At 34.3% G+C, this 23,985-nt stretch overlaps 1 protein-coding gene across 2 annotated transcripts in view; it reads left to right on the plus strand.

Annotated features, from left to right (window-relative positions):
* The window catches only part of MS3_00009470 (uncharacterized protein), an 81,906-nt gene that overhangs the window by 36,816 nt on the left and 21,105 nt on the right, over nucleotides 1-23,985 (plus strand). Inside the window, exons 9-14 of one of the 2 annotated variants that reach the window (XM_012936799.3) lie at nucleotides 3,325-3,351; nucleotides 8,813-8,962; nucleotides 10,886-10,948; nucleotides 16,328-16,770; nucleotides 17,934-18,122; nucleotides 22,492-22,836. In XM_012936799.3, the coding sequence (XP_012792253.1) occupies nucleotides 3,325-3,351; nucleotides 8,813-8,962; nucleotides 10,886-10,948; nucleotides 16,328-16,770; nucleotides 17,934-18,122; nucleotides 22,492-22,836 (1,217 nt within the window). The remainder of the gene's footprint in view (nucleotides 1-3,324; nucleotides 3,352-8,812; nucleotides 8,963-10,885; nucleotides 10,949-16,327; nucleotides 16,771-17,933; nucleotides 18,123-22,491; nucleotides 22,837-23,985) is intronic. The other variant, XM_051217849.1, reaches the window with a different exon arrangement.

Here is a 23,985-nt window from a genome sequence, read left to right on the forward strand (position 1 = left end):
TATAGGTTCAAATTGAAAGAGGGTACACTAGATTTATAGTCCCAAATGTAGTGATCAACATTGCGGGGAGGGGCAAACTAGATAAAATACATGTTCTGTATTTCACTGCTATCCATTATCCAACTGTTGTAACGTGTCCTGTAAATTGTTTACAGAATAATTGGCTCATACATTTTTTACTATCGGATTGATTGACTGACTGACTGACCTTAATTAATCTAATCATATTAATGATATAACCAAATCAGTGTTATTGTTTGTTTGTGGTTGTTTAAATCTAAATATGTATGCAATTTTTATTGTATACATGGGTTTATACCGGATTCTGTAATTTCTTAACAGATTTTACGTATCAGTTTAGGGTTATGGAGGTTGTTGAGTTTTGATTGAGATCATGAATTGACCGATGTTAGACCACCATTGAAAACCTAGAAGCACTGGACTGTCGTTTCGTCCTAGTAAGGGACTCGTCAGTAGTGCACATCTACGATCCCGCACACGGGAGTCGGACCCGGGACCCCCAGCCTCATGCGCGGATACTTAACCTTGTATGTTTTTTTCTCTCTAGATGTTGTTTTTCTCTTCATTTTTTCGGTAAAATTTCCTCCTTAACATTTTGTTCAGATGGATCAATGTTATGTTTCCTTTTTTTATTTTTCCCTGACTGTTTATTTGATTTATCAGCAAAACAACTATTCTGTCTACGATTTAGGCACTTCCTTGTTTTTGTTATACCGCTTGTCTTTCTTTTTTTGGTTGATTATTCCTTTCGTATTTTATACCGACTGTTTAATCAGTTATGTTCTCCTTAATCCATTTGTCTACCGTTTCATAATGATTAATGTATGTATTATACATGTATGTGTATATTAATGCTAAGATGGCGCGTATAGTTTTTTTTAGCGTTGTGTGCACTTTTTCTATACAACAAGTTATTCTTATCAGAATTGGTTTTTGCTGTCTATGAGAATATTTATTTGTTGATATGAATGGAGTTTTATACGTGTTTTGTTGTGTATGTATGTTTGTATAAGTATTCAACTATTTGAATGTCCTTTCCCTTGCCCCTTGTTACTATCCAAAGTAATCCAATTTGAGAGCTTAGGACGCATAGAGTAGTAATAATAATAATGATGATGATAATAATACTTTAATACATTGAATAACATTTGTGTTTCATAATTGACACATGTTTGTACTGACTTAGTTACACACTTTTTTTAGTGTCTTGATTGCTTCGATAATTTTCTTGCCCTTCCAAAATGACTGTAGAATGTTATTCATAAACGTTTTTGAAATTGGTTTCCATCACTAACAAAAGGGTAATATCTATAAAAGAAAAGACTTCTCAATGAGTAAATGACATTTAAGCACAATGCAAAATAAAGTATTAACTCTGAAAATGTTAGTATTAAATGATTAGTCTTTTTTTTTCTTCAATGCTATATCATAATTCCTCACTTGCTAGTGAATGATACTTGGCTGAATTAATTAACACCAAGTCAGTAAGTCAAGCCTTGAATCTGCTATCATTCAGTATATATGGTTGAATTCTGAACTGCTTCTTTGAAGTACATTTGTTTTATTAAAAGACCTTCCTAAATCAATCTCATATTAACAAAAATACTACTAACTCACCTAGTTTTACTATCAAAAAATCTCAAAATGTATTCATCCATGGTTTGGGATACCAGGACGTGATCATCAATCCATACAGGACTCTAATCAACTGTACAGACTTCACATGTTTAAAACAATCTGAACTTATCTATGACAACTTATGTGATGCCTGAAATCTAAAAAAAAAACACATCTCAATATCCCTATCAATAATATTCGTGTTTGATTCCCAGTGATTTGAAAATTACACATTCGCATACTTATTTATTACTTATTTAAACACATAAATATTGCTACGTACGTGGCACCAAAATGTTTATGTTCCACATATTTAGAAAATGAGATTTTAAAGAGATAGGGAAATGAACGTGAGTATATAATAAGAAAAAGAAAAATGAGTTGAAATTAGTATGAAAATAAAAAATGTAATCGGATCTGTTCACTTAAGATAAATACAACCAGAAAGGATTCTTTCAGCTAGATACGTTTGTGAAGTACCAACAGATTCCAGCCTTATATATCTCTTTCTTTCATACCATTACACCATGTCATATACTGTTAACTTCCTGAATTTCGCAGCCAGCCATATCTCATGTATTCTACACTAATATGTCTCATAATTCTCTATATCACGGCGATATCCACATTCCAGCCAAAACTGATCAAATTTTGGTGAAAATACCAACAATAGAATAATGCAAATTACCACAGAATAAATTAAAATCGTAACATTGCATCATATCCCTACTCCCCCCCTCAACCTGGATTCACGGTGTTTGCTGTTGTAAGTTGGAAGAGACCGAGCTGTGATCAATCTAAGCGATAGCTTTTGTCCCTGAAGTCACTGACATTTGACCTGATTCGTGTTGCTAGGTGCGGATTGTCGGCTTGAGATTCACACGATTGTCATGACCTTATCCAGGATCTCACTCAATAGCTAAAATGAATCCACTTTTCGTCTCCCCCTAGATTATTAGTTTCGCACATATCTTATACTTTATAATTTCACAAATTCATACTTTCATCTCGAATTATATTGTCAATGCTTAGTGTTTTCTACTAACAATGATACTGTAGTGAACAAGAACACGAATGGAGACAATCGGATGTATTTGACACGAAATTACAGAGCATCTCGATAAAACCTGAGAACCATATTGTACATAGGTTATTTGCAAAATATCAATCCATCGTCTCAAATTTGACTGTTCCTTTGCAAATATCAGTCCGTTGTCTCAGATTTGATCGTTCATGCATTTTCATACCAATTGCGTTCCATTCCCGTTCTTTCCTTTTCTATCTTCTACTGAAATACATTCTATGCCTGATCACCGTTATATGCTACTTATGTGGGTATAAGTAACCCACACCACAATACTATTACCATTTCTACAACTCTGACATTTTACTGTGCTCATACAGCGTGATAACATTAGTCGACACGCACATATCTATACCGAGTTCTACATTATTTATGATTAACTTACTGTTCATAAATTGTTATCATTACATAAAATAAATTACCTTGATTTAACGTATCATGTCTAATTAGGCAACCTCAACCGATGTCCATACATATCAGGTTCTATGTCGTGACTGACTGAACGTATTATCTCTTGTAGAACATTTTATTGTCAACTCAATTTTTTTCCTATATCTACGTACATATATATGTATTTATATAAATATATACAATCTTCTAAGGTGCCTACACTAAAATTCATGGTAATCGTAAGTTCACTAAATAGATATAAATAAATTGGTCAATGCCATTTTCATTCAGTTTATTACTTATTTCAATTACATAAAAAAAGAGAGAACATTCTGATTAGTTCTTGTTTGATCTGCATGGATGATTATTGATTAAATGTAAAAGAAGAATTGTCTTGTCTCGAATACAATGTAGACATTTCATTTTTTTCTCTCTTCTGTTTGATCTCTCTTTCTTCCTACATATAATACTGTTTTCAATGCCTTTTGTTAATAAATTTTGAAAAAGGAAATCAAGTTTTTTTTTATATAGATTTTCATTTCATGAATGCCATCTATATGTGTGTAATACTTTCTATACAACTTTTTTTGATTCATGGATAGGTCATGTTTATTCATTGATTATACTAATGTAATTGTATTGTGCATTGTCTATAGATGGAATTACTACTAACACTAATCGTTTTTATGTTTCATGCATGTCTTTTTGGAACCATTCTTCTTTTTTTTTAAATTTCCAATCTTTGAAGAGTAAGAAATATATGCATGTTTCCTACTATAAAGCCAATGAATTAAAACCGTCTCTCTATCGGAAAAGGGACTTCTAAAATTTCTTGAATTAAACCTTTTTTGAATGTGAGTAGATGAAAACTCAGATGATTAGTATACTTTGTGCCATTTCATATATGATAAAACAATAGTTTTTAGTGACCGACTGATCTGACTTCGATACGGATGAACAAGTGAATATATCATGAATATAAATCTTTCTTTTCGTATTTTACCTAGGCTAACTCTATTTGTGCGACAGCGGTAACACGAAGCCTAATGCGGTTTGAGTTGAGTGAATTCATTTCAGGCACACGTTAATTCAGATAGATATTAAGAATAAGAAGCGGGAAACGAAACGAAACAAAGCAGAGAAAGCAAGCTTGACTTAAGATTTGTAACTAGACAAAAATAAGCTGAAGACATATGACAAGTAGGATAAACGATACGCACACATGTTTGTATAAAAAAAACAATCAAGGTTATAAGCGAACAATTGATAAGGTCAATATATGGCTGAAGAAAATCAAATTAATTGGTCTATTCGAAAGCCAGAATAACCCATATGGGTTTGACACTACAAGTTGTCCATCTAAGTCAGTAAAAGTTAGTTACGCGATTTCGCAATCTGATTGAAGTTAGACATATACAACGTCAATTCTGGACTAGGTGTTCTTCGGGTAAGTGATGGTCCTTAGTCTGACTTCTTGTTGTGATGGTCGTCGAAGCTCTTGGGAAAAAAACATGTTCAGTATTTTCTGGTTTCTAGTCAATGTTGAACTTGTGTAGATTTATAATACTAATGACAGTCATAAACTAGGCTAACATTCTTTACTTATCTGCTCTTTGTAATAACCGACATGCATTGTATTCCAGTACTGAAGTTACCAAGTAGTATATTTCGATTAATCACTAATTTTTTAAAAAACTTACTTGCTTCATTCAATTTGAAATGTGATCAGTTGAAAAATATGAACAACAGGATTATCCAAACCATTTCAGAATAAATTACTGCTTATATCCATTGTACAAGTGAATGGCTATCTGGATTCATTAGCTAAGTGGACAACATTATGTTGTTTGAAAAAAAACGGTACTGGGTCCCAGTCTCGGAGTAGACATCAGCTCACTCCAAGTTGCAGGTACTTCCAACTGACGCATCTTAAATTCCACTACTAGCTACATTCCATCTATTCTATAATTAGCTGATGTTACTTCCCGTAATAAGAATTCTAATCCAAATTAATCTGATATGTGATTTCCAATGTCTAGTTAGTACATGAACCTGTTTTTTTTGTAAGTATTAATGGACTTCAACTCCGATCAATCATTCATCAACACTATACCAGTCAAATTCACTAATATTCATGTTTCACTTAAATTAATTGTCTTATCACTGTATATTTCTCATTCAGTACACACTAAATAACATTCGTAAATCACTCGTAAATAATCCTATTTGCCTCCAATTGTACGTCTTAACTCAATAAACCTTGTGATTATTTTGTAACTTTTTTCCATAATATTCTGTTTGTTTTTTTTTTTCTTGGCACATCATAAATTCGTAACTACTGTTCAGTAATCTGACAATATTGATTATTAATATTGTACTTTAGATTAGCATATTTATGATTAGATTTCATAATTTGACGTTTATTATTATTATTATTATTATTATTATTATTATTATTATTATTATTATTCATTGGACATCATTTATGCTGTCTGAATAATGTCTTAATAGCCTAATGTATGTGTTTATAAACAAAGCGATTCTGTTAAATAAACGTAGGTGGACAGCAAAGATTTTCACATAGACAATATTTAACATAGAAATAATATTACATTAGCAAACTTATGAATACATAATACAGTGGCTAGATTGATATTTAGTGGGACACAATTCATTTACTTGGTACATTTATGCTAACCCCTATGGTTGATCACCCCCTGTTACGGCCGATGGTGAGAAGAGTACGCTCTCCCTCTTGAAACGCTCTCATATCGCCACGAGTATACAGCCACTGACAGGGAAGTCTTACTTACTGTCTTCTCGTGAAAGAAGTGTAGTTTACGAAATTAAGAGGATGAAAAGCGAATATCCAGCACGCGAATCGAGTTGGTTGATACGGAGGACCCATTTGGGGAGGTTGAAAAACCCTGATTTCAAACCGATGGTTCACATGAGCTCCAGTATCTTGGAGGAACAAATGGCGCTTGAACCAACCGTTGGTCACCGGCTACCATGGGACTGCAACTCCGTAATGTTGCTCTACTGCCTTGTGGATCAAACATTTACGTCGAAGGCTCCGTTTGTGGCCTCCTAAGAAAACCACCTGCTTCGGTTTGGGCATCCGCACAGTATTCCAGCCCTCACATAAATCAAATGATTTATGTGGCGCACATATATTTGGTGCATCCTTGTACCAGTGTTTATGTGTTTAAATAATTAATAAATAAATGGTTGTTTGCCTATGTTCCAGCGGAACTTTTAATAATTCTGTCATTACGAAAATGATGGTCGATAATGGTAGTCATTGTATTAAGATTAAGTAAATTGTAACTGAATTTTTTCCACTTTTAAATTTTTCATAATTTATTAACATCATGTGACAACTTGTTATAAGTTTTCTTTAACACATAGAAATCGATAGTGAATACATGGAATCCATGACTCGGGTTTCATCCTATTTTGAACTTATTCATCAGCTAAATGCAACTTTATCGCAGCCTAGTGTTAACGTTCATATTGAGACCTGAACCTGACTCTTTTCGATCCAAACCCCAATGCTAAGCTATTATCAAGTCGAGGTACATACTAATTTGTACAACGGGTATGAATTTCATATGTGTTAAGAACGTGTATGTTCACTTCGTTAATGTTAAGCACTTTTCATGGAGTGCACATGTGCCAGTAGAAGCTAATCCTTTACAATCACGGAAAAAACCTAAACTATGTCTTGAATGATAAGCAAAGATGGATAGTGGCTAGCAGTGGAATCCAGGACGCGCGTTTCGTCCTGTTTGGGACTCGTCAGCTAGATGTACAGTATGCACACATGCCAATAAGAGACTGATCAATTTCAGTCCTAAAACATCAATGGGAAGATTCAAGTAAAACAATAGCAAGTGAATTATGTCTTGAATGTTTGTATTTTTTCCATTTTTTAAATCCATTATAATGTGATGTTAGCTGGTTGATAGTAGTCGACAGAAAACAGTACTTGACCTGTTGAATAGTTGCAAAGTATTGCTTAGAAAACTTCATAGGAACCCCAAAAGAATCTCTGGAAACATTTTATCAAGTCAACAGTGAATAGAAACACATGGCTCAGAGTCGATCACAATGGCGTCGGTGTATACACTCCCTGTCTTCCCTTAAACTAAGAGATTAAAATCGCTTCATATCTTTCTTTCTACGAACCAATTCTTTCTTCTTGTACTATATCTCTATATGCAATCTTTCTCTTATATATTACCACCTTTGACCTAACCACTGCTATGAATCCGGTGTTCATCTCGTTGTGCTGATGCGGTATGGCAACCTGGACCGATGCACATATGTGCCTGGTCCTACGTTGTAGCTGACTGACTGACTGAGAAACACCTAAAAAGCGAATAATTATGTGTCACTTTTCTGATTGGATAGTTATTCATACCGCTGCTAGAAAATTCTAGTAGCCCAAGGTTGTCTGTTATACCGTAAATACTCTCATTTTTCTGTACATAAACTAACCTGGAAGTAAAACGTTCCTTCCTCACTTCACGCCATTTTTCTTGTGTTCAAGTTTCAGTTTAGATTTAGCCTGGGATTATTAGAAACGGCTAGGAAAGTGATTCTAACGTTCAGTTAAAAGACATCAGACCTAGGTTTTGTTCAACTTGACAATTGGTCGACAAGACGTACCTACAATCTTGAGGGGACTCATGGTTATTGCTGTATTTAAACCCGCGTCACTCAGTTTTGTAGTCTGTAACGTTACTTCTTGATATGTTTGGATCGTCATGTTTTACGAATCATTAACTTATCATAAATTTGAAGTTTAACATTAATGATGTAATCTCATTGGGTACTTTAAGTGTACTATCGGGTTAACTAGTAACGTTTGTTTTTGGAAGCCAGTCAGTCAGCTACAACGTAGGACCAGGCACATATGTGCATCGGTCCAGGTTGCCATACCGCATCAGCACAACGAGATGAACACCGGATTCATAGCAGTGGTTAGGTCAAAGGTGGTAATATATAAGAGAAAGATTGCATATAGAGATATAGTACAAGAAGAAAGAATTGGTTCGTAGAAAGAAAGATATGAAGCGATTTTAATCTCTTAGTTTAAGGGAAGACAGGGAGTGTATACACCGACGCCATTGTGATCGATTCTGAGCCATGTCACCAAGAGTCTCCAACCATTGGTTACGATAGTCACGCGGACCCCAACCAAGTAGCCAGTTACATTGAAATATCTAGGACTGGGCGTTACATTATCAAATTTTTCAGTCCATAAGCATCTTTTTTAACAACGTCTTCAGTAGTTCTTATTTAGAAAATGATAAGGAGATTCTGACATGTATGGATCAGTGATTTTGTAACATAGGCTACAACTATTTTCCAACCCCACACTCAAAGTTTGTTATTGCCTTTCTACAATAGTATTTGCAGTTATCCGTCAATAGATGTAATGTATAAAACAAATGTATGCAACTGATTTCCACTGTTTGTGTGTGTATGTACATATATCTGATTGTATTTGCTTGCTTCGTCTTGATTTCATCTTTTTTTGTTCTGTATGCATAAAGACTACTCATTTCATGATATACTATATACTTATATATAATTGGATTATCCTGACAAGTCATGCTTATCTAAATTAATTGTTCTCTTCTCTTCGTTTCGTCTTTGTTTTTCATCATTCCTATCTTTTTTTGTATTTAGATAATACACTAACGATAACTAATGTTACTGTACAGGATATAGGAGTTTATCAATGTGTCGCACATCGATGGGATCCTGATCCAGATCTAGAAGAATGGGTATCAGCATCAGCTGTACTAGCAATGAGTTCTGATAAACTTATTCGTACACGTAAGTTAGATCATTTAGCTTTTGTTATTAGCAGAGATAAATAGTGGTTAGCAGTGAAATTCAGAACCTGCGTGTCGTTCTATTTGAGGCTCGTCAGCTGGACTTATCTGCATTCTAGAGTGAGCTGATGTTCACTCTGAGACTTCAGCTCAGTATATATTTTTTGGCTTCAGACTCCATCGCGTTACCCGGAATGAACTCTGGTATCCAGGTTCATTTAGCTGACGAATCCTTAATAGGATGAAACGCACATCCTAGACTTTACTGATAGCTACCATTCATCTCTGCCTATGAAATGTTTGTGACTTAATGCCAATATCGAGACGATTCGCGCAAGATATGTCTAAAAAAAGGCTGATCGATTTCAGTTCTAAATATCAGTGGGGAGATCCAAACAATTAATACAAATGTCTATTCTGTTGCTGCTTCAGACATTTACTTTAGGCTAAAGTGGTTATTTGTTATACATACATATATAATTGTACACAAGTGTATGTGTGTGTGTGCAATTATTCATTTACATGACTGAACATGATTTCTATTTACCTAAACAATTTATCCCATCCACACATTGTTTTCTCCATAAGTCAGTTTATCCATCGTGTTGTAAATGTTTAAGTAGTATGTTATATCCAGCGCTTTCAACCGATTATCCGTTCATTTAGTGAGTGATCGCTGCCTATTAATATGTAGTTCTCACTAGACATTTCATTCCAAGTTTCTACTGCTATTCGCAACTATAAAGTGTGAAGATGTTAGTGTGGCACAGAGCATTATGCTGGATACATAACATAAATATTTTGTAAGATTAAACTTGAAATAAAATCTCTATTGAAAATTGCACTTTAAGGGGCAGTAATTATTCATTAAATAGGTAGAAAAATAGCCGAAATGACTAGATATAAAATATTACTTGAACTGTGAGAATGTGATAGAAAACTTCAATAATATTGGAAAAAAATTGTGCAACTGAGATCACTTTAAAGAGGAAAAATGTATTTGTAAAATCTCAGCAAAAGAATTTGAAATCCAACATTTCGCCTGGCAATCTGGTTCAAGCTTTTTCAAGGATGACTTTAGTTGCACCAAATTATGTTTATCCTTACAAATGAAAAATATTTATTGAGATCATGAACCAATCGATTTTGGATCACCATCAAAAACCTGGAAACATAGGGCGGCCATTATGTTCTATCGTGGAATTCTTCAGCAGTGCTCATCCACGACCCCGCGTGTGGGACTTGGACAAAAGACCCGCGGTCTCGAGAGAACGCATAATTGCTAGGCCTATGAGCCGGGGTCTCGCGTTCTTAATCTCTGACTTCAACCAATCTACGATATTGCATTCCTATCCTGGTTGAAGTTAAACATTAACTCCATTGGATCCTGGCTAAATGGTCTAGATGCAGGAGGTTTGTATACGAGACCGAAGCTCCTGGGTTCGAGTCCCGCGTGCGGGATCGTGGATGCACACTGCTGAGTAGTTCCTTGCTAAAACGAAATGGCTGTCCAGTGTTTCCAGGTTTTTAATGATGGTCAAACATTGATCGGTTCGTGATCTCGATAAAAGCTCAACAGTCCCCTCAACCGTATACTGAAGAATTCGTAATCACATACAGATACATACTTTTTTGTGCCTACAATATATATATATATATATATATATATATATATATCCACATTCAAATTACGCTGTTCCGTGACTATCTATCGCTAGATGAATTGTTGATTATAACTAGTGTTCAGCCTGGATTAACTAATAGCTAGTGATAACAACGTAAATTAAAATGTCATTTCTCTCTGTGTTTCTCTCCCACACCCACTTGTTTGGTAAATTGATTTTCGTTTTTGTTTTTCTTACAAATATTTACACATTTTCTTATTCATTTTGTTTCATGTTAAATATATATTTTTATTAATTAGCTCAAGAATTAGCCTTATTATTGCCAACATCGAAACAAGCAATCATGGAGGTGAAACCACCAGGTAATATTTTCAATGAAATAAATCATTCATATTTGTTAAAGTTTAATCATACGTTGTCGTGAATTATCTGTAGTTGTATATACATATATTAGGTGGTTGGATGAAGTGAACAGTAGACTCTGAACGTAAGTTTCATTCTAGCTGGTGCTCATCACTAATGTGTACCTGTAACTGTGAAAGCGAGCTCATGCTTCCTATAGGATTCAGATAAGTCATCCTTACAGTTTAAATCGTGAACTGATCTTATATAGATCCCTATTAAAAACCTGGAAGCACTAAACAGCCATTTTGTCGTAGTATGGAAATTCTCAGTGGTCAATTGACATCCAGGATTCGAACTCAGCACATTCCGTCACGCAAATGGACAGTTAACTTCTAGACCACTGAGTTTGAATCCAACGATATTAATTTTTAACTCAATATTCCCTGTTTGAAGCGGTTATTGACCGAACTAGAGCGAATATTGATAAAAGTGGTATAATTGTACTGCTTGTGGGTTGACTAAATAACTGCAGTAATATTTCTCACTTCTTAGATAGAAAACAGTTTAAACATAAAGCTTTATGTTTTATTCTTACCTAAACAATCATGAAACATTACTAGTGAGCTACTCAGGCTATAATTGTCACGAATTCTAATCCCATAGTGGAAAGCATCAGTCCAGACCTCTCAAGTTTGCAGATGTTTATAACCTTAATGATGAATCTCAACACCAACAAGTAATCTATATCCAGATTGTCTTCTCGATTAGGATAGTTTAATACTGACCAATTATCTAAATGTTGTGTATTGTTTACTACTATGTTAAAATTTGACGTTATTTACAGTTAGCTCAATTATATAATTTCATAAATCTACTTTGTCCATGCATTGTGTTAGAAGGCTATTTTTTGTGTCTAGATTACTATTTCTTCTTTAATATTCTATTACATTGTTTCTTGTGTAATGTAATTCAGATTCGAGATAATAATGCACACTAGTACGTTTCTATGCAACAGGTGTTTTTTTTTCTTTTTTTTTATGAACGTAGATACAGACATATATGTATATATATAGCGTATTTCAATGAAACATTCCATTGAATATTCATTATTTCTTATGTCATTGTATTCATACATCTGTTTAATATGGATAGTATAATTGGATTTGGCATAAAATGTGTAAAAACATTTTCTTTATTTGTAAGCAAACTAAATGTTGTGCAAGTTTTTTCCTGGGGGGGGTGCGGTTAAACTACAATAACATATATTCACAGAAGACATGTATAGAGATATCTTAAGATTATCGAGATGAAATCATTAATGGAGAATACAATTTTATATGCCATATTGGCACATTCAATAAACAGGAAATTTCTCGAGATTCCTAGTTTTTTGTTTACGATTTTATTGAATATTGATGAAAGAGTGGTTATACCTAAACAGTTCATTCATATTAATCATTTAAATTAGTTGTAGTGAACGAGAACTCAGGTGGAACATACCCTGCCCTGGTATGGCCGAGAGTGGGGTGGGCCCACCCTCCCTCTCGAAGTGCTCTCACACGGCCACACGTATACAGCCTCTGCCAGGGAAGTCCTACTCACTGCCTTCTCGTGGCGGGGGCGTTGTTTACGAAAATGAGAGGACGACGCTTTAGTCGGACCCCAAACCAATGGTCCACATGGACTCCAGTATCCTGAAGGAACAAATGGTGTATGAACCAATCGTCGGTCATCGGCTACCATGGGACTGCATCTTCTCACGATGCTCCACTGCCTTGTGTGGGTCAGATCTTTAGGTCAAAGGCTCCGAGTGTTGCCCCCTGAGAAAACCACCTGCTTCGGTTGGGCACCCGGGCAGTATCACAGCCCTCACACATATCAAATGAGATTTGTGTGGCGCATATCTAATGGATGCCTCGTTGTACCAATATCTATGTGTTCAAATAAATAATAAATAAAAATAAGAACTCAGATGGGGACAACCAGTTTGTTATTTCATACGAAATTACAGAATATCTTCGTAAATTATGAGAACTCTATACATTAAATGCTTAATTTACAAATCTTCCATCAATTGTCCTTTACATTCTGTTTGATTCTTTCAATTCACTTTTTTTTCTATTTCCCTTCCTGTTTTTTTTTCAACTCAACCTTCTGTTGCCAAACCTTCCACTTCTGATTGATGTTACATACTACTTATATCTGTCGGCATAAGTAGCATACACCACATAGTTATTAATCAAATTACAATGAATATTAAGAAAGGATTTCATATCTGGACTGACTGAATAACTGTGTAGTAACATTTCTCATTTCTAAACATAAAACTTCTCATGGGATACAGTATAACATGTTATCATCAAGCGTCTTTCAATGTCAAAGCTCTACAATGTACATCTTGATCATTACTCAACAGCTTGTCATTATTATTATGCTTCTCTGTCTCACTATTACATGGTTTGTCTCAACTAATCCTCTTATATTAACTGTATACATCACATTGTGATCTTTGACGAATTAGTATTGAAGTTGTTAGTTGTCACATCTCATTCTACTCTTCATCGTTAATCAGTAACTAGTCAATTAGTCATAGACTACAATTATTATGTCGGTCCGCATTAACTTATCAGTATGGACAACAACTGGGTAAAGTACAAGCATAAATCGATTGCTATGAGGTCAATAAATGGGTGATGTATTACTACTTCATAACACAAAGTTTAAAGCTTAAATGGGGAGAAAAGAAATGGATGTCACAACTTTAGGTCATTTGTTTTAACCATAATACATCAACTCTAGATATAGTGAACTTGCACGCAATGTTGTATATGTGTCTACACCACCATCTGGCTTACCATGATTCTAACCAACTTTGTCAATTCGTTGCTCGCGTAATTGATTGAAGTTAGACATGTACATCATTAAATTCTTGGTTCACTTATCTGAAGGTTGAGCATTTACACATGAACCCGAACATCCTAGGTTCGATTACTTGTAGTGGGGTCCCATACTAGGGTGAAATAGCTGTCCAGTGCTTCCAGATTTTCAATAGTTGTCTAGGTTAGATCAGTTCGTGATCACAATAAAACTTGTTTATAATTCGCCCACCCACTAAATAGAATGATTCTTACAACAAAATAAGTTTTTTTTTTCTGGCTGTTAGTCATTTTACTTACATATCTCCATGTTTATTTGTAAATTTCACAAGTTTTTGCGTGCTTTTTCACTCGAAAATAGAGATATGACTAATATACATTGATGGTATTCCCCCTCCTCTTTTTTGATTTGTTTTTCCATATTAGTATTAAAACCCTATTTATTAGAGTGAATGTATATTTCCCATTTGGGAGGAAATTTCGATTTCTGTCTTGTTTGTATATTTAAACGTGTACATATGCCTTTTGCATTAAATATTATTTTAGCATATCGATAAAATCGAGTCAGTGAAGCCAAATATAAGCTTTTTGGCAGAAGAATAAGAAGGATACACAATATCCTACACCCCCCTCTCTCTCTCTCATTTTTAATTTCTGTTTTATTTACCCTCCTTTTTTACCTCCTATACTTTACTAACTGACTAATCAATTATTTATTTATTATCTATCATTATTACTGTTATCACCTTTTACTATGGTACTTTGTTGTTGATGTGTTTATGTGTGTGTGTGTGTGACTCATACCACTGTTAATTTTATTAACTTGGGAGAAACAACAGTAGATATACTTATGTATATTATAAATAGGGGAAACTAGTATGGAGATAGGTGTTTCCTTCTGTATGAATGTCTATTTCATTTTCGTCTTGTGTAAGAGAACATGGAAACGAGATATAGATTAAGTCATATTTGATGAAGATGGTTCAACGCTTAAATTATTGTTAGAGAGTGAATTAGTCAAATGTCTGATGCACTTTCTTTTTATCTTAGAAGTTTCATCATCTCCGAGGGATTACTGTTTGACGAAATCTTTGCACATAGATTATGAATACTTGTTTGATTTTGTCAACTTACGGTATTTATGGCATAGGTGAAATGTCCGTCTACCAAAAAAAGTGGGATACTGATGTATTTACTTATTGTCTTCTTTTCTATCCTGAATTTCAAAATCATTATGTACCTTTTATCTGCAATTGAATTCTTTATTCTCAAATCATACTCTTTATCTTGAACATTTTTTTACGCTCACTAATATAACTTTTAATTCGGTAGTGATCTTGATGTACTGGTAATTGTATGGCGATTTGAACCAATGCACTTATAATGTCAGGTATCTACGTTGCTTATGACTGACTACATATTTAATTCATCACTGTTCAATTATCAAATAGTTGTACAATCCTATTGATTGACAATCAAAAATGGTTGACTTTAAATATCACTATTATTCATTCTTTGCTATTTTCTTTTTCCTCAATTTCAACTGTCACGTAGAATAGTTATTTTGTTGTTTTAAATATCTTAATGTGGTTCCAGTTGACCTCATTTTCACACTGAATCGGATATCTTGGTTTACAAGTCTTTGTGAAATCCGCTTCTTCGACTTTTGAGTTAAACGTCCCAATTAGTTTGTATTTCAACGATTTACATCCTGAGCTACTGATTGACGATATTCACCAACTTATTATTTATATTCTTAATCACCAAGTGAACACATAAACTCTTACAAATAAATCCATTGACATTTGAAGTGTCAATACTCTTGTTATGGATTCTAAACTGATAACCCTTTATTCAAAAATTTATGTATTATGGTTGTGATATTAAGATATTCACTTCAACAACAACAAAAAAAGAAAGAAAGCGCATATCCTAAATGAGTTTGATGAAACAATCGATTGTCCATACCGATACAACAATAAAACACAAATTCTAATAAATAGCAAATAAACGAATTCCCGATAATTCATTCATTTTTTTATCAGATAATTTTATTTCTTTTTTTGATTAAGATCATAAACCGATTGATGTTAGACCACCATTGGAGATAATTCGTGTCGGATAGAGACAAGTATCTACCTCAGTACAATGGATGATGGTCGCGAAATTTCGTGGATTGGTTGAGGATAAACATTATCACTGTTAGATACCGGCTGGCTCAGTGGTCCAGTAGGTTAAGCGTTCGAGCGCAAGACTGAAGGCCCTGGGTTCAAATCCCGCAAGCGGGATCGTGGATGCGCGCTGCTGAGGAGTCCCACAACAGGACGATACGGTCGTCTAGGGCTTCCAGGTTTCCAATGGTGGTCTAACGTCAATCGGTTCATAATCTCAATCAAAAACTTAATAATTTTCACAACCCCTTTACTGGTAATTTTATTTCTCTCTTCCGAAGTATCTATATCTTATTTTACCTAGTCCTCTGTATTTTGTCGTCATTTTTCTCTTCCTCTTATCATTTAGAAATAATCACCGATAGTTTAACACCGATTGCTGAACCAGTTTATGATAATTTAGCAGTGTATATCACATGGAAAGCATATACTATCACTACTCCTAATAAATTGGAAACACAAACTCATCATGATGGTGATGATGTTATCGGTAGTGATAATAATAATAATAATAATAATAATAATAATAATAATAATCCTGATAATAACGCTGGACAAATTGCTTACCATGTTGAATATTCCATGCAAATAAGTCCTGTTGAAAGACAATATATCAATTCTAATCCAAATAACAATGTTGCTGATAATACCAATAATAATAATAATGGTAGTAGTAATAATGATCATAATAATAATAAGCCATCTTCTGAATTATCTGATTTGCCTGCTTTAATCGGACTAATTGGTCATGAGGCTATCCTGTGGAGTGATCCAACTGCACTTAATCAACAAGTAAGTTTTCCATATACACATTTATTTTTCTTTGTCATATTAGGGGTGAATTGATCATGTATCCTCGTTTTAATATTGAATACTTTGCATTAATCGTGAAACAGTTTGTAAAATGTAGATAAGCATGTTATGTTGTGCGAGCTGCCTTTATACGGGCTGATCGTGTTTCTCCCATGAAAAAATGGAGCTTAATTTTAGCAAATAGTGTTCACTTGTCTTTTGAGCCAAGTTTGATTGACAAAACATATCAAAGCAACGTTCACACAATAAGCACACATTACTATGGAGTCAGTTGTTGAATAGAATGGATTAATTGTGATTAGCAGTGGAATCTAGGGTCCATGTTTTGTCTTACATGGGACTCGTCACCCGAATGAAACTGCATCCCAGTATTATTGATGTTCACGTTCGGATTCGTTATTTTTTGCTTTCAATCCCCAACGCCTTATCGATAGACACTGTAGTATTTCAATGCTTCGCGCATATACATCGGCTCATGCAACATGATTTAAGAGATCAAGTAATGGTTATTCAATACTCTATCAGAATAATTTCCACCAATTAAGGTGGCTAGGACAATTTGGTACGTATGCCCAGCCACCGCTTACCGTGATGAGCAATGTTGTATGGTGTAGATGTATGTTGGAAGAAATCTAACGTCGACCAAACCAAAATGTGACATCAGTTCATGAATTTATTGAGGATTTTACTGGGGCATGTGAGTAGTTGCAGGTGTAGGCCACCTAATGGTGAGGGGGCTTGGTTCTCGTGATTATCGGAACAGATGGTTAGAGATTTTGTGTGACAGCATAGACTAATTCACAATGGCGTAGGTCCGTTAACTATTTGTCTTCCTTAACAACTTAAGTCTCAACATCTCCCTATTACGTTATATTTTCTTTTTCTTCTACTACTACTCTGGGATTCATTTTCAGTCTGTTTTATACCACTGCTAATGTCGTATGACAACTTGAACTGATGCATGTTATGCGTCAGATTCCACGTTGCATGCAATTGACTTGATTTTATGACTCATTCTTATGTTGACTATTGTCAACTGTTTCGGTAGAAAGTCATGCAATCGTTTAAAAATAATTTCAGTAAATATTTCCTTTTTTCTATTTCTCTTCTCTTCTTTTAACTCTCTCCCCCGCAAAAAATAGTTTTCATCGGCATATGCTTATGCAACTGGTGATCCGTTACAACCAGGCAGACGTTATCGTTTTCGTGTCATCGCTTTGGATCCATCTACTGGACTACATTTAGTCCCACCATCCGGTTGGTCAAATATAGTTAGCATGGAGCATATTAGTCAAGTGGAACCACCACAAATCAAAGTGGTTCGTCCTATGGTAAGTTTGATTGATTTTATTTTATTTCACTCCCTTTTCTTATCTCGATCATCAACATTAATTTAATGGTCATAGCAATTGTGTGCTGACTTTGTGGTTAATTTCAAGAGGTAATTTACGGAGTTCTAGTGAGAAACTATGTGACCAATGGAGGAGTTCCGCCCTGTTGGGAGTGAGGCAATTACTCACTAAAGGTATTGGATGACGTTTGCTTAGTATTACGAATGAACTGTAGTTAAAACTCAGTAGTTTCAGTGGTTAAAATCTCTTGGAAACTTGTCAGATGCTGATTTCGACCACTGATGGAATCATAAATGAAAACTATAAATCCCATACTAAGATGAAACAGCTAATCAGTACTTCCTATTTTATTTTTTTGAATGGTTGCTTACCTTAAATCAATCTATGATCAAAACTTCGAAATAAACTTATTATAAGGAATATTACTACTAATCAACTATTTTGATCATTTTGATGTTCACTTGGTTTGTAGTTAATGTTGATACAGAGTTATTTGCTTAACGAATAACACAACCTTACCAAAGTTATGGTATATTTCGACATGTTTTATGGTAATTCCATATGGTGATTAATTGTGATATTGTTTTGTTTTTAACTTAAATGGAATATACACGAACTAAATAGACTGGAAGGTGAATACGCAACACATTATGGAACGGAGAGGAATTGAAAACTCAGGAAAAAGCTTGATATCAGAAATCAAAATTGCAACAATTCTGTTTGTATAGACAGTAACTATGACCTTGAGGCACAACAAAGAGCGAGTACTACTAATCAGTTAACAGTAAAGTTCAGTAAGTAAAGATGAATTAGGAGAATTCTTATTAAGGTCTTCACCTCAGAATTATCATTTGTTAAATGATTTAACAGTACGCGGTAAATTTGAGGTCTTCCTAGTTAGTCGCAAGGTGTAAGTCATTGAATCATAAACCGCAACGACCTAGATATATCCCACACGCTATAGTGAAAATCTGAATCTCCTATATTTTATTTCATTTAGAGTCTTAAAATACACATTAGCAATATATTTTAAATTAGGACACGAAATCTTTTTATCGCTATCAAACACATTAGCTTTCAAGAAAAATTCTCCAGCTGTAATATCAGTTCATGACTGTTTCTTTTCCCTGTGAAATACTTTCAATTTTAAAAAAATCTTGATAAACCGTAGACAGTGAGATTTAACCATTTCAGGTGTGAAACATTTATCCACTGCAGGCAGTGAAAAATGATCTCAGTAGTCTAGAAGTTAAGGGTTCTCGCGCGAGATTGATACTCTTGGATTCGATTTCCTGTAATGGGGTCGTGAATCTACATAACCATTGAGGAATCTCACAATAGGACGAAACTACCATCCAGTTCATTCAATTTTCCGTTTCTGTACTAACTGAAATCATTTCATTAATTAGAAAAACTGAAAATTCTACAATCTCCATTTATTCCCCCATACTGAATCTTTGATAAATTAATCACTGTCTTTTTATACCAAATTGAGTGCACTTGCGTTTACTTAAACGTTTGAAATGATAAAACTGCACAATTTCGCTACCCCTATTTTTTTTTACACAAACACAAATAATGTACACATTAGGTAATTTTATTAAATTCATAACTCCGATATACAAATTTGTTTGAAAACGTAATTAAGTACTTCATCTAGTGTATGCGTGTGTTCTGTTTTATGGTTGTTTCCTTTATTATTTCTGTGTCCTGCTGGTATTGACCTACTTTTTCTTAAAGTAAGTGGGTTAGGGGGGGGGGCTTTTAAAACAGAATAGATAGTGACCTCCGATTATGGTAGCAACGACCAAATTAAATGTGTTGTTTGCTTACTCTACCCTCACCCCTTATTATTATGTCCATTTTTTACTTATCTGATTAAATTATTTTTTTGTTGCTGTGTTGTTGTAAGCACTTTGAATAAAAATAATAATAAACTTGTCTGAAATCAGTTCAGAACTGAATTCTTTTTGTCCTACTCCTCATTATCATCTCCACCACCCTTTGTTAAAAAGCAATACACTGTTGAACTGCTACTTCATGCACTCGTTGGTCATTTAGTGTATTCATTGAAACCGAACAAGGACAATTAATTTTTTTCAAGAATATAATGAATTTGTTTTTAGTTTAAATTTATTCATGAAAGAAAAACCGTTATCAATTATCTTATTAGAATGGACAATTTCGCTGTTAGTGTTCCATTTGAAGTAGTACTAGTCAACGTTACATCACGGATAAGTTTTAGCTAGAGAGCTAGTCTGGAGATTTGTGAAACTAGAAAGTAGTATAGAACTTCATGAGAGTGTATACCTGCAGATTCATCTGAATTTATTTAAGCACATCGTATTGAGCTTCTTACTTTTATAATACTGAAATTATAACAAATAATTGATAGTTATAACGTCAGTTCTCTAACTATTATCCACTAGTGATATTTGCCATGTATATGCGTTAGTTGAACTCCACTGCTCGTGGTTTCTCAATAGAACTCTTCCAGATGAAAATAATCACGAGTTGTATTTCATTGAAATTTATTTTCAAACAAAGATGTATTGTTTTTGAGATAAACATTGGGAACCTGAAACCACTGGGCGGCTACTTCGTCCTAATATGGGACTCCTCAGCAGTGCGCATTCACAATCCAGCAGGCCGGAATCGAACGAGGACCTTAGTCTACTCATACGAACTCTGGCATCTAATTTCTTTAACATAAATAAATCATGTGACATTTTTCAACTGCATTTTGGACCAATAGTTCACTTAATGTTACTCTCAACTACTATCTCATATTTATCGTGTCATTGATTAGCCGGAAGTGATTGGTACTGGGTAGACAGTTTAAACGAGCTGATCGATACTCTGACTAGATCAATACAACAGCTCTTTCCTGTCTTACAGTACAATCTCACGGACCCCAATAAGCTCAACAAGAAAATCTATACCAACAAATTGCATTATCTATTGTTTACAAATGACATTTTAGTAAATATAGTTAGTGTTAAATAGTTCTCACGCAATTAATTACTATTATTATTGCTTGTTATTGAAGTGTGCTAAATATTAGGTGAATGATTATCCATTTTCTTGTTCAATATATTTATAATTCAAATGACAATGAACACACTCGTGATTTTTCATCATCCTTTCAACTGGTTATTATAATTACCAAAGCTCACATTATTATTGTTCTTCTGAACTATTTGAAGTAGTTCATTTTAAAAGATTCATTCTGTAATTAAGTCATACTAGTCAGTGCACTCAACGTCATCAATGAAATATTCAATCAAACCAATCATAAGATATGTAGGACCTGTCATATTATGTATTTATTTATTTATTTATTTATTTTAACACATAGATATTGGTACAAGGAGGCACCAAATACATATGCGCCACACAAATCTCATTCGATATGTGTGAGGACTAGTACTGACTGGGTGCCCAAACCGAAGCAGGTGGTTTTCTTAGAGGGCCACCCCCAAGCCTTCGACCTGAAGGTCTGATCCACAAGGCAGTGGAGCATCGTAAGGAGATGCGGTCCTATCGAAGCTGGTGACCAACAATTGGTTCATACGCCATTTGTTCCCGCAGGATACTAGAGCCCATGTGCACCATTGATTTGGAATCCGGTTAAAGCGCCGGATATTCGCTTTTCTTTCTCTCATTTTTGTAAAAAATCACCCCAGCCACGAGAAGGCAGTGGCGGGGGATCAGTTCTGGTTGCTACGGACAACAAAAGCAAAAAGAGATGAGATTGTCAAGGCGAATCCCAGAATATGAAATATTGAGGGATAGAGAATATGATTCGAGAAGGGAAGAATTTGTGGAATAAATAGTGAATACATCTACTCCATTGTGATCAATTTTTGAGCCTTGTCATCCCAGATCTCGAACTATTAATCACGATAATTGCGCGGAATTCACATAGTCTGCACCAACCTTCACACCTTGATTCAACAGTCTATGATTTTATGTGTTTTTGGGATGTTTTCGTTTGATTCTGTCGTTCTGTACTCTTACACTAGTCAACATTGTTGACGTATACGGTGGTTGGACATACTTAATCAAAGAGTACAGGATAGCGATGAAGAATAAATTCAATCATATCGTTACTGAGATCGATTCTAAGTAATACCCTAACAATAATCCTCAACTACCCATAAAAATAGTTAATATTTTTGGTCTAACCACCGACCACTAATATAGTACACCGTAACGCTAGAACAGCATCATTAATATTAATATTTCATATCTTTTTTTTTAAAAAAAAGAAAACTTTCCTTACGAGTTATTTTTCTTTTTCGTTTCCCTCCTTTGCTGCCCCACGAACACACACCATGAATCTCAGTCGGAAGGTCGAGTTCATGTAGTATGGATGTTCAATGGTGTTGGTGATGTTCCTTCAAATCCTAATGATTTAGGTATCTTATCCAAATCATCAAGCCCTTCAACTCAAAATAATAATAATAATGGTTTATCACAAAAAGATAAATCATCAGAAATTACTTCTAATTCACTAACTACTTTCGGTGATACAACGCCATTATTTCTTAAAGATTCAAATATTGAACAATTTATCGCTGATCATTTTCTTATACTTGCACGACCTGTAATTAAACCAAAACGTGGTTCCGGTGGTACTATTGAATATGGTGCTTATTGGGCTACACAAGTAAATGGTTCTAATGCTAGAGTAAGTGTAATAGTTTTTTTTCTTTCGGGCAAAAATCAATTTTACATATTATGTAATACTTCTAGTCTCTATTTTTCATGGTTTTACATTTATTTACTTATTTCTTTATGGAACGTTATGTCCAAATATCCAATTCTAAGTCATGGTTTTTAAAAATTCTATCCTTTTTTAAAATACTTGATTCAATATTCTGTCCATAGAATATCGTGGATTCCTGACCGTAGCTGTTAAATTAACATGATCACTGTGTTACATATCATAAAATCAAAGGTTGCAAGTCTAAGATCTAATGGTGAAGTTATACTGTTAGTCGTTTTTGGATTTTATTGCCGTAGGATATTTCTTTATGGATAGTCAACATTTTCAACTGTACTTTTTTTCTCACAGCTCAAAGAAGAATTGTGAAAGGTTGATTCTAAAAAATAACACACTTCACTTTGTTTCATATATTTACAGTGTAGTTAATAACGCATAAATAGTACAAGGTGTGGATACGTCAAAAGCTACTCACGAAATGATCGTATATACACTAGGTTTTGAAACTATTGTCTTTTGAAGTTTGTATTCATACTTCTAAATCTCAAAATTGATACTAATACAGTTTTGTTCTCGGGTACCTCAAGAAGAAATATCTTTCCACAGTGTGTACAACTGTAAAGTGACAACTTTCTACACAAACCTCTAACAGCAGCTAAGCTTATCTTGCTTTTATAATGTCAATTCAAATATTTTATTTGTAGTCCCTATGTTTGAGAACGTAAATCTACAATTAAATCAGTGGGCTTGTGATATCTACATGAACTGAATTGTTACTTTAGATTTGGTTTGATTTAATCCATTCACAATTAAAACATCCAGTTAGAAAACAATCACAACCCTGTATCCTCAAAGATCCTAATACTGCTAACTTGTTAGTGCTACTCAGGTGGATGCTGATAATCTTCCATTTATTCTATCCTTGATTATCATACAGTTGATTATATCATTGTACTACCACTTCATACCTCTCTTACTTACTGTTTATATTTTTATTTAAACACATAAACATTGATACAAGGAGTCACCAAATATATATATGCGCCACACTTTGTCATTCGATTTGTGCGAAGACTGGAATACTGCCCGAGCGCTTGAACTCAAGCAACTTTA

This window comes from Schistosoma haematobium, chromosome 7, assembly GCF_000699445.3.
Source record: "Schistosoma haematobium chromosome 7, whole genome shotgun sequence".
NCBI classification, from domain to species: Eukaryota; Metazoa; Platyhelminthes; class Trematoda; order Strigeidida; family Schistosomatidae; genus Schistosoma; species Schistosoma haematobium.